Source organism: Phyllostomus discolor, chromosome 1, assembly GCF_004126475.2.
Source record: "Phyllostomus discolor isolate MPI-MPIP mPhyDis1 chromosome 1, mPhyDis1.pri.v3, whole genome shotgun sequence".
In the NCBI taxonomy this organism is placed as follows: Eukaryota; Metazoa; Chordata; class Mammalia; order Chiroptera; family Phyllostomidae; genus Phyllostomus; species Phyllostomus discolor.
Genome location: NC_040903.2, coordinates 178,428,784 through 178,441,474, shown reverse-complemented (window position 1 = coordinate 178,441,474; position 12,691 = coordinate 178,428,784). Strand labels below are relative to the sequence as shown.

The window sequence follows — 12,691 nt, the reverse complement described above, 5'->3', positions numbered from 1 at the left end:
TAAAATTGTGGTTCTGAACCTATTTCTGGACCACTTCACTGTTTTCTTCTCAACAGAAAAAAATTAAATTCTTGCACACTAAGGCATTAAAGACAACATGTTAGCTTGTCCGCAAGAATATTGCACTTGAATTTTAAAAGAACAAGTGGTAGAGAAGAGTGTGATGCCTAACACAAGCAGCTAGCCCGGACAGAGTGCTGCGGAGATTTAGAGCAGCTTGGTCTACTAGCCACCCTTCCTGCTGGGTGTAGACGATTATAGTACTGACCAGCCATGCATGTAACTTTTAAAGGTTTCTTCATGAGTGGGAAGCCAAATAGGACAAAACCCAATAAACATTTGTGTTTTTTAAAGATTTTATTCATTTATTTTTAGAGAGGGGAGAAGGGAGGGAGAAAGAAAGAAAGAAAAAAAGGGAGAGAAAACATTTATGTGTGAGAGATACATCAGTCAGTTGCCTCTCACCCTCCCCTAACTGGGGACATGGCCTGCAATCCAGGCATGTGCCCTGACTGGGAATCAGACCAGTGATCTTTCAACTTCCAGGCTGGTGTTCAGTCCACTGATCCACACCAGCTAAGGCAAATATTTGTTTTTAATTATTATAAATTAACAGTTTAATTAATTGTCCATAGATGATGAAAATTTTGCATATGAAGTTTGGTAAGGTCCACTGTAAACATGCTAAAGGCGACTTTCTCTTAAAGCTCATTCGATGTAGTCATCATCGGTGGCGGAATTGTGGGGCTTGCCTCCGCCAGAGCCCTCATCCTGCGATATCCAGCACTTTCCATTGGTGTTCTGGAAAAGGAGAAAGATTTAGGTATGTATGTTATCAGTGTTGCCCTTTGGGCTTATTTGCTCATTTTGTCTATTCTGCATCTGTTATGCTGAGTGTTGGTATTAGTCCATTAGTTTGAGTTCCCCATAAAGCAGATTCTGGGACTAGGACTTGGTTGTAGGTGATTTATTTGAGAGGTTACCTAGGAGACAGGAGTGAGGTGGTGGAGGTAGTAAACAGGAGGAGGAAGAACTACGGGAAGGTACATTATTAAAGTTGCTGATATGAGCTTGATTCCACTGGGACCTCTGAGGAACTACACAAACACTTCCCAGGATCATCCTTGTTTTCCCATTAGCTCCTGCCTCTACTGGTTGGGGATTGCCCCTAGGGGTGTTGAGTTCTCCTTCCCCACATTAGAAGAGGCCCAGGGGCAGAATGGAGAGAGTTATAGTGGGTCCTTGAAGTGGTTTGCTGGTAGTGAGAGGCGAGTATGTGACTGAAATCAAAGATGGGCTAGCGGGATGTGACACAGGCACCAGGGATAGGTGCTAGAGGAAGGTACCAGTGCTCTGACTGTCAGAATTTTTAAAAATGTGGTCTCCGATAGCTTCAACTATGTTTGTTTCCCCAGTTCTTAGGTTTTGTAAGTCACATACTTTCTCTTATCCTGTTTCTCTTGTTTGGTAGCTGTTCACCAGACTGGACATAACAGTGGTGTCATACATAGTGGAATTTATTATAAACCTGAATCTCTGAAAGCTAAATTATGTGTGCAAGGTGCAGCCCTCATCTATGAGTACTGTAACCAAAAGGGAATTGCTTACAAGCAATGTGGCAAGGTATGGTATTTTTACTAGGACCTTTACTTATTTATAATAAGTAGCATTTTCTTAGTGATGTTTAATGTTGAATTAAAAATATGTGTTTTTTGCCATGGCTGGTATGGCTCAGTGGATTGAGTGTCAACCTGTGAACTGAAAGGTTGCCAGTTCAATTCCCAGTCAGGGCACATGCCTGGGTTGTGTGGGCCAGGTCCCCAGTGAGGATGTGGGGGAAGCAACCAACTGATGTTTCTGGCCTTCTATTTCTCATTCTCTTCCTCTCCTTCTAAAAATAAGTAAATAAAATCTTTAAAAAAAAGAATTTAGATTTATTTTAAAAAAATACCTGGCTTTTCTTTATCTCAATGTTATTTGCAAAATCTATTAGGGAATAACTTTTTTTTAAAAGATGGTATGACTAACTCCACATAATTTTTAAAGTAACAGCTTTATTGATATAATGTGTATATCATGCAATTCACCCCTTTAAAGTATACAGTTCAGTTTTTAGTGTTTTCACAGAATTATGTACTATTACCACTAATTTTAGAACATATTCATTATCCCCAAAAGAAACATTATACTCATTAATAGTCATTCCCCATTCCCCCTACTTCCTAGTCTTACTTCTCTCTGGATCCTGGCAAACTACGAATATACTGTGGATTTGCCTATTCCAGATATTTTCACATAAGTGGAATCATACAGTATGTTGTCTTTTGTGCTGGCTTCTTTCACTTGGCATAATATTTTCCATCTCATAGCATGAATCTGTATATCATCCTTTTTATATTTCATTGTGTAGGTACATGAAATTTTGTTTACCTGTTGATCAGTTGATGGGCATTTCGGTTGTTTCTACCTTTTGGCTATTATGAATAGTACTGCTATGGAATTTATGAACAGGTTTTTGTACCAACCTGTTTTCATTTCTCTTGGACATATACCTAGGAGTGGAATTGCTGGGTGATGTGGTAACTTCATGTTTAAAATTTGAGGAGCTGCCAAACTGTTTTTCAAAGTGCGGTACTGTTTTACATTCCCACTAACAATTAATGAGGATTCTAGTATCTCCACATCCTCACCAGCACTTGTTATTGTCTCTCTCTTTTATTTTAGCCATTCTAGAGGATGTGAAGTAGTATATATCATTGTGGTTTTGATTTGCATTTTCCTAGTTACTAATGATGTTGAGCATCTTTTCATGTGCTTATTGGCCATTTTATCTTTGAAAAAAATGTCTTTTGCACATTTTTTAAATTGGGTAATTTGTCTTTTTATTGTTGATCGTATGTATCTTTTATATATTCTGGATACAGTCCCTTATTAGCTATAAGATATTTACTAAAATGCTAGCCTATTAAAATATTTTTTATTTTAAAAATAAAATAGTAGAGCCCTGGCTAGTGTGGTTGAGTTGGTTGGAATGTTATCTGTAGACGGAAAAGGTGGCAGGTTCTATTCTGGACTGGGCACATACCTGGATTGCAGGTTTGAGCCCAAGTTGGGGCATGCACAGGAGGCAACCAATCGATGATGCCTCTCTCTCTCTCTCTCTCTCTTTCTTTGATCCTGTTCCTCTAAAATCAGTAAATATATTCTCAGGTGAGGATTAAAAAGGAAAGAAAAGAAAAGAAAAGAAAATAGTAGTAATGGTAGTAGTAATTAAAAATATTACTAAAATTGTTCTCTCATTCTGTAGATATTTTTTTTAATTTCTTGATGGTATCCTTTGAAATCCAGACATTTTTAATTTTTATGAAATCAGTTTACCTCTCTTTTGTTTTTAGTGTCCTGCCTAAGAAATCATTGCCTAACTTTTTCATGAAAAAGTGCTCCTATGTTTTCTTCAAAGAGTTTTATTATAGCCTTAGTTCTGACATTTAGATCTATCTTCACTGCCACCCCAGATGAATTGGTTTAATTCCAGGTGATACAGAATTTGGAGTAGAACAGAGACTGAAGAGTAGACTTTGGTGGGATTCTAGGCTGAGTTTTCTCTGACCTCCTAGCTGAGATAGAAATGGCTGAGTGAGAACTAAAGAGAAGATGAGCCCCAGCATGATTTTTTTAAAACAAAAGTTTATTCTTAAATGTATAACAGGCTGAAGTATTGAAGACAATACTTCATTCTAGCTGTAGGTGGCAACAGATGTTATGGTAGAGAATCCAGATGTTTAAACAAGAATGGAACGAAGGATCACCATTGCCTCAGGCACAAGAAACAGCTTATTTTCTGCCAGAATTCTTAATTCCAAGAGTGGAATCTTCCCAAATGTGGAACTTCCTTCCCCACAGCCTTCACTTGTAGCTCCGTGAGTTTCTTCTCCTTTATTTCTGTCGTTTCTGCTTTAATGCCTTACCTTCTTCATCCATTTACTTGACCTGCTTCTTGGGCTGTTTCAGGGCCTTCTTAACCCCTTACAGCCAGCCTACTGCCCTTCCACAGACCTTGCCACCAGAAGGAGGGTTCTCTACGCCGCTTCCTGTACTGTACCTTCAGCATATGATTACTTTTATTTATTTATTTATTTATTTATTAAATTTTATTTACTGATTTGAGAGAGAGAAACATCAATTTGTTGTTCTACTTAATTATGCATTCATTGGTTGATTCTTGTATGTGCCTGACTGGGGATTGAACCAGAAACCTTAGTGTATCAGGATGATGCTCTAACCAACTGAGCTACCTGGCCAGGGCCATATGATCTGATCACTTTTACATTAATTTTGGTATGCAGTATGAGGAAGGGGTCCTGCTTCATTCTTTTGTATGTGTACATCTAGCTATTTAGTACCGTTTGTTGAAAAGATTGTTCTTTCTACATTGCTTTGGTGTCTTTGTCACAAATCGGTTGTGCATAAATGTCAGAGGGTATGTTTAGGATTCTCAATTCTATTCCATTGATATATTTCTATCTTTATGCCAGTACCAGGGATTTTAACAGAAATTGTGTTGAATCTATAGATCAATTTGGAGAGTATTGCCACTTAACAATGTTAAATCTTGCAATGAACATGGGATGTCTTTGCATTGACTTAGATCTTTAATTTTTTTCAACAGTGTTTTGTATTTTTCAGTGTACAGATCTTGCATTTCTTTTATTAAATTTATTCTTTGGTATTAGTCTAATAGGTTTTGTGTGTGTTTTTGTATTGCTTAGGATTTTCTATATGTAGGATCATGTCATCTGGAAATAAGATAGCTTAACTTTTTCAATTTGGATGCCTTTTACATTTTTTACTATGGGTAGAATCTCTAATACTAACACTGCTTGAAATTGAAAGCAGTGAAAATGGACAGCCTTGTGTTTTTCCTTATCTTAGGGAAAAAGCATTCAATCTTTCACTACTAAGTATGATTCTAGTATGGGTTTTTTGTAGATTCTTTTTATCAGATTGAGGAATTCCTTTCTATCCCAGTATCTTTTTTTTATCATAAAAGGTATTGGATTTTTTCAAATACCTTTTCTGTTTCTTTTTTTTATTAAAGATTTTATTTATTTATTTTTAGAGAAAGGGGAAGGGAGGGAGAAAGAGGGAGAGAAAACATCAATGTGGGGTTTCCTCTTGTGCATCGCCAACCAGGGACTTGGCCCACAACCCAGACATGTGCCCTGACTGGGAATTGACCCAGCAACCTTTTGGTTTGAAGGCTGGCACTTAATCCATTGAGACACAGCAGCCAGGTCCCTTTTCTGTTTCTATTGAACTAATCATGTAGTTTTTGTCTTTTATTCTATTAATAGGATATATTACATTCATTGACTTTTGGTTATATTGATCTTGCATTCCTGAAATAAATTTCATTTGATCAAAGTATATAATCCTTTTTGTGTATTACTGCATTCAGTTTACTAATATTTTGTTCAGAACTTGTATGTCAATATTTATGAGATACTGGCCTGCAGTTTTATTTTCTTTTGATGTCTTTGACTTGGGTATCTGGCTAATAATGGCTTCATTGAATTAGTAAGTGTTTCTTCTGCTTTTGTTTTATGGGAGAGTTTATGAAGAATTGGTGTTAATTCTTATTTAAACATGCGAAAACATTTATTAGTTGAGTCCCTGGGCATGATCTTTTCTTTGTGGGAAGTTTTAAAGTTACTTATACATTCTCTTTACATGTTATGTATCTATTCAGATTTTCTTTTGGAGTCAGTTTCAGAAGTTTGTGTTTTTGTATGAATTTGTACATTTCACATAGATTATTTAATTTGTTGGCATACACTTTTTCATGATATTCCCTTGTTAGTCTTTTCCATGTAATTTTTAAGAATAAAAGTTCATTGTCACCATTAAATATGTCACGAAGATTTTTTTAATGATATGGGAAAATGGTCCTGACATGGTTTTAAGGGAAAAAAATACATAAAACTACATTTATAGGTTTTATGGTGGAGTTGTTAGAGTTCTTTATATATTCTGGATACTAGACCCTTATGAGCTATATAATTTGCAAATGTTTTTCCCATTCAGTGGATTGTCTTTTCACTTCCTTGATAGTGTCCTTTGATTCCACTTTCGTTTTTAAGGTTAATCATTTTGATTTAAATAAACTTTATACATTGATTAAAAGTATTATCTCATGAAATTATCTTGACTCCTTGCTATGAAATAGTGATTTGTGAATTCTAATTTACCCATGAATATGTGTCTGTGCCCTCATTTGATGAGAGCTGTTAAGTAAGGAGGAAACAACTTCAAACAGATACTTTGCCCAGAAACAGGTAGACAAAACTTCTTGAGTAAAGTTGTTAAAATTACTTATTTTTTTCTCTGCAACAGAATGCATTAGTAAATACTTTGTAATGTACTTTATTCTGAAATTTAAAAGTCGGTGTTCATGCTGCCTGCCTCTACCAGAACCAGTAAGTAGAGACAAGGATTGAATCTTTATGGGCACTTTATTCAGACGCCTGCAGTCTGCGAAGATGGTGTGTTATATGCGCTCAAAAACCATCTTAACATCTCATTTCAAGCTGACATCTTTATAAGGAGAAGGAAGGGTTGGTAAGGAGTTTGGAAAAAAAGGTTAATTGGATAAGAGCTACAGCCTTGCTGTGATTTTTCCTAGTATTTCTTTATCTGTTGATCAACAATTCTGCATTGCTGGGCGTTCCCTCCCTGGAACACAATGGCTTGGATACCATCTCCAGTGCTTGTAGACCCCTGAGGCACAAAGGTTGAATTGCTTGTTGGAGTTGCATGGTCATGCATTCCAGTTCCTGTAATAACAGCTTTCCACATGCATTAATCACTTAATCCTGTCAATTATGACTGAAGCCAAAATCTTTAACTCTTGAATTCACCTATTATTTCCCTACCTTTAGTTTTTAATCATCTTATTTCTGTAAGATTAGTTTAATTAAAGAAATACAAACTAAAACAACCATGTTTTCCAGCTGGGGCTACACTAGCATTTTTTAAAGAAAACATTTCTCTGTCTTTTAGTGTTACCATTGGTCTCCATATGGTTATCGTTGGTTACCATAAATAGGGGAGTACCAACACCTATAAGACATGAAAGTTTGTTCCATATAGGGTCCTGTACCCCTTTTCTTCTAGTTGGCTTTCTGGGGATCCTGTCTTCCAAATCTTGAGCAGCACCTAATCTCCAGGCTCAAAGGAATGTAGCAAACCTGTGGGGGGGGGCGGTCTCTAATACAAGCAAGGTCATTAATCATAGCTAAGGTCTCACTTAAATGTTGTACGTAGTTCTTTACCTTTGCTTCTTGATCTACATACAATTCTGGGAAATAAAATGGATAGTTTTTTGTTAGTGATATCCCGTTATATTGAATACTAGATGTTTTTCTGATGTATTGGTATTTTATATTCTTTTATAGATATAAGAAAGCCATTCTGTTGTGTTATTGCTGTGGGGTTTTTTATTTGTTTGTTTGTTTGTTTTTAATGGAAAGATTAAGCAACCAGTGCTTCTGTCCCCTCTGGGACTGAAGGAGTGGTGGTGATCAGAGTTGCTTATGGCCACGATGCATGTAGCAACTGATAGCAGAAGTGGAAATTGAGGCTGCACCTCAATTTTAAGGAAAATTTGTTTTAATGCAGTTTTCTTAAGAGAACTTTTTTTTTTTTGGTGGAGGAGGAAATGAAGTCATGAAGGAAGGTTGAAGTAGATACATGAAGAAAAAACAATTTAAAAAATCAACCCGAGTTGAGTGGTAGTCATTTATGGTTTTCTGGTCATTTTATCTTTTATAGCTGATGGTATGTTTAACTCTATCCATATTATCATTTTTTGAAGCTCATAGTAGCTGTTGAACAAGAAGAAATTCCCAGACTTAAAGCCTTATATGAGAGAGGCCTGCAGAATGGTGTCCAGGGGCTGAGGTTGATCCAGCAGGAGGACATAAAAAAGAAGGAGCCATATTGTAGGGTAAGTGATTCGCTAACTCCATACACACACTCACAGGGACATTTTCGTTTACAGCTCAGTCTTGTGACATGGAGGCTGGGAGTGAATTTGTAGGAGGCCGGAATTACATAGAAACAGTCTTGTCACAAAAGCATTGTGTTGACAGACACCAGAGGGCATTGCCACAGGCTGGATACCTGATTTCTTCTTTCCCTAAGTCATTATAAGACATGTCCAAACCTGTGGATAATTTTTATAAGAGTTTATTTGAGCCAAACTGACCGCATATGCCAGGGAGCAAGATTTCAAATGCACTGGAGAATAACGGTTTTGCAGCTTTTGTGCATTTGAAATGAAGGAGGGAACATAAGGAAAATTACATGAAGATGGGAGAAAGACAGGTGAGGATTGGATTATAGGACAGCTAGCAAAATTATGTGCTCTTTTGAAAGTGGTTACAGCTTATTTCTATGATGTGTTAACCTAAATGCACAGATGCACTGATCAGGACTTGTTTAAGGCAATGATAAACCTTTTACTAAAGAAGTTATATGCCTGGGGCATGACTACCCACCACACCTGCCCAGCTAGGGATTTATGATTAGATCACCCTGTGAGGTTACTTTCCATACAACCCCCCTTTTGACCCACACCTATGAGAAAACGCCAGGTCTGAAGAACATAAGCAAAGGCAAGAGGAGGGCTGAGACCATGTGATGTGGTTGGAAAGCAGTGAGCAGTGAGGTATGGTTGAATCACGGGGTATGTAGGAAATATAAAAAGTGAGGCTATAAAGGCAGGACTAGGCTCACATAAAGAGTCTGATATTCATGCTAATAACTTTGAAGTTTTTCTAGTAGGCACAGGAGCCAGTGGAAATTTTTGAGGAGGGTGGCTACAATATCCAGTCAGTACTTCAGAAAGATAAGGCTGGCATGAGTGTGAAGGATGGGTTGTAGCATATCTTGTTTTAAACATGCTATCCTTTATTCATGAAAGAGACATGAATAATAATACCCTGCATATCAACTTGCTTTGATAGCCTTTCAGAAGCTGTCACTCCAACCCCCAGTTCACTGGCTGTTCTAGTGAATGCCTCTGTCTCCTATCCCTTTCCCCCCACCCCTTTATTGACAATATGTAATAGGTGGACTCCAGGTACCTGTGTTAGAGAGTCTGACTTTCAGCTTACTGCCAGGCAGTGCTTATTAGAAGCTTTTAGTTCAGTCTGAGAGTTTAGGAAAGGCTTCTCCGAGGTGAACCCCGACTTTAAAGATGAATAAATAGTGTAATATAACTTATACAAGATTTATATCCTGCTCTTTTGTGAGGCCTCTGCAGAAGTGATCTACTTTCTATAAGGCCACATTATAATGATCAATGCCTATTTAGGGATGCCAGTATATAGTAGGAAATATAGTCTGGTTATTCCATAAAGGTGTCTTGAGTACATTCCTCCTTTCTCTCCCAGCCTCACCACCATTAGCAGGAATGGTGGACAAAATTTACATAGTACAGGTTACTTTTGTTTTTTCCAGGACCGCCAAAAAGAAAAAGTGTGTTAGGGTAGCTCTAAAGGGCGTCTTGGATCAGATTCCTTTAAGTAGAACATTAAGTTCTTGGAGCATCTTGGAAATTTTTAAACTGCCTCTGTGAACTTGGACTTTGGAGGATGGCTCTTGACCGCTCTCTTTCTGGGCAAATGCTGACTGCTTCTTCTGACTTTAGCTGTGCTGGTCTGCCTGCCATCCCTTTATTTGGTCAACCACATGTTCATCTGTGCCTCTATTCTCCGGACTGACTTCTAACTCTTAGTGTTTGCTGGCTTGATTCCCTGGTTCTTTTCTAGCCTTCCGGCTTGCTGTGGCCTTGGATTTCTGGCCTGCTAAAGCTGGACAGCACATGCCCAGCTCTTGCCTGAGGACTAGCTTGTCCACCAGCCCCATCCTGGGCCAGGGCATTGGATTGTTTGGCAGCAGTGACTCACTCCACTTTCCCCCAACACACACATATATAGGTGGGCCCACCAGCATCTCATGAAGAGGAGGGGCAAAGCCAAGACTAAAGAGGGAAAGAAAAGAAGGGAGACCTTCTAGGGGAGGGTAAAAATCAAGTATGTTTAAAGATAGCCCTCAGAAGTTCATTTATTCAATAACTGAGTGCCTGCTGTATGTCAGGCATTGTGCTGGGTAATAGGAATATAAAATGAATAAAGATATTTAGGATTCAAAAAAACTATTGATATGGAGCATTTCTACAGCACGTTTTTATCCCTCTGTTATACTTGTCACATAGTTTTATGCTAGGTAATGAAGTTTTGTGACTAAACTCTTGGTATTATCCTAATTTAGAGTCCAAGGTTATTGTATACAAAATACTATTTATAGACTGAAATTGAATTACAGCTACTGACCTGTGAGTTTAGGGATTGTCAGGCCATATAAGGGCTAATATAAAATCTTATGGGTATTTACTATATAAAAAAGGGAGTGATTTCTTGTACATGGACAAATGTTTTCATATTCTGGAAGTAGACTGCCAGGAAAATGCTGCAGTTTCTCAAATGTTGCTTTCAGTTTGTGAAAAGAGACTGTTGGGTGTTTTGTGAGCCTTTACCCTTAGTTGAGTCTGGCCATGGGGCAACATTGATCAGAAGTGGGTAGCAAAGTCAAAAGCTTTGAAAGGATAAGCAGGTAAATATATTGGGATAGGAGTGGGGCGTTGAATACAAGAATGAAATATTTAAAGTAATATTATCAAACATTATTATTTTTTTAAAGATTTTATTTATTATTTTTAGAGAGGGAGGGGGAGACAGAGAGAGAGAGAGAGAGAGAAACATCAATGTGCGGTTGCTGGGGGTTCTGGCCTGCAACCCAGGAATGTATCCTGGCTGGGAATCGAACCTGGGACACTTTGGTTCCCAGCCCTAGCTCAATCCACTGAGCTATGCCAGCCAGGGCTTATCAAACATTATTTTAAAAGCACAACAATGACAGTGCCGTGCCAGCCAAACAGGAAGATGGCAGCATTTACCAGATGCACCAACCTTCTGGGCTTTGATTATTCTGGGAACCAGGCAACCCTGTTAGGGGAGGTTTCTTGGAAAAACCAGTGTACTCATATACACAATAAAGCAAGAAAAAAATGGTACTATTACCAAGGATTCCCCAAATTGTAGTCAGTATTTAGTGTGTGAAATTCTTTTCTTATCTTTTTTTCAGAATTAGAAAAGGATATATTTATTCCAAAAAACTAAATAAGTGTGCTTGTAGATCATTCATCCATAGAGTGTGAACATATCTTGGCAAACAAACAAACAACAATAAAGCCCAGGCTGTTAATTTCTCATATTATATGAAGAGAAAGTTTGAATTAACTGCATACAATCTCCATTCAATATTTGCAGTCTTGAAAATAGAATCTGCAGCAAATCAAATCAATGCTCTGCAAACATATGAATAATTCTGGGTTCTCACTGAGTGTGTATGACATGTAATCCACTCCTGGGAAAACTCAGTAGAGTTTATTTAAAACATATTTGTTTGGTGATACAGAATTCAACTCAGAATCACATATAAATCAGAATCAGATAGGATGAGGGATGAATAAAACTGAAAAACTGGTTGTAGCAGCTGGAAGAGCCTGGCAAACTGAACTCCTTTAAAGAGAATTATTAGCTGATTATAGACTTTCTTATTCTATACACATACACACACAACTCAAATACAAATGTAGGCACTGATGGAGCAAACTTTTATTTATTTCATTTTTTAAAAAAAAGATTGTATTTATTTTAAGAGAGAGGGGAAGGGAGGGAGAAAGGGAGAGAAACATTGATGTGAGAGAGGAACATCAATCAGTTGCCTCTCACATGCACCTTGACCAGGGACCAAACCCACAACCCAGGCATGTGCTGTGACCGGGAATTGAACCAGCTACCTTTTTCTTTGCAGAACGACACCTAACCAACCGAGCCACAATTGTCAGGGCAAACCTCTATTTTCTTTTTCTTTTAAACTGTCATCAGATTTTTTGTCAAGAAAGGATAATATGTGTTACCCATCAAAATGAATAGTAAAAAAAAATCAGTGCAAAATAAAATTTATTGAACAAACTGTCCTTAATGATGTTAATTGTATTGTCTTGACTTTTTCATGATCTTGCCCCAGGGTCTAATGGCTATTGATTGCCCATATACCGGCATTGTGGACTATCGTCAGGTGGCTGTGTCATTTGCCCAGGATTTCCAAGAAGCAGGTGGCTCTGTCTTGACCAATTTTGAAGTTAAAGATATTGAAATGGCTAGAGAAAGTCCTTCGAGAAGTGAAGATGGTAAACCATTCTTGTCTTTTCTTTTGACTTGACATGTATTGACTTCTAAACAAATTTGGGACAGTTTTTGGCTGGGCTAGTGCTGGTGGAGGTCCACCAGGAGCTGGGCTAGAGTAGGGTACAGAGGTGGGGGCAGGTGCAGAGGGTAAATCGGACATGGACAAACTGGGACTTCCAGTGAGTCTCTTGTTGTTACAACTGGGCCCTGATCAAACACTTCTGACTGGTGCTAACACCTGAGCTACCAAGGCTGTTTATATAAAATTAGCCCCCAAACACTTCTTTATCCTGTAGATTAGTTGGAATCCTTTGGGGGTAATTGTTAAAAATGCAGACTTTAGGATCACCCAGTCTTACTGAATCAGTCTGTCT

The 12,691-nt window shown here is 37.9% G+C and overlaps 1 protein-coding gene across 4 annotated transcripts in view; it reads left to right on the top strand.

The window, feature by feature from the left end:
* L2HGDH (L-2-hydroxyglutarate dehydrogenase) overlaps positions 1-12,691 on the top strand; it is a 41,676-nt gene that overhangs the window by 7,485 nt on the left and 21,500 nt on the right. For 3 of the 4 annotated variants that reach the window (XM_036009796.1, XM_028506594.2, XM_036009803.1), the window contains exons 2-5: positions 708-823; positions 1,472-1,623; positions 7,874-8,005; positions 12,157-12,319. In XM_036009796.1, the coding sequence (XP_035865689.1) occupies positions 708-823; positions 1,472-1,623; positions 7,874-8,005; positions 12,157-12,319 (563 nt within the window). The remainder of the gene's footprint in view (positions 1-707; positions 824-1,471; positions 1,624-7,873; positions 8,006-12,156; positions 12,320-12,691) is intronic. The other variant, XM_036009798.1, reaches the window with a different exon arrangement.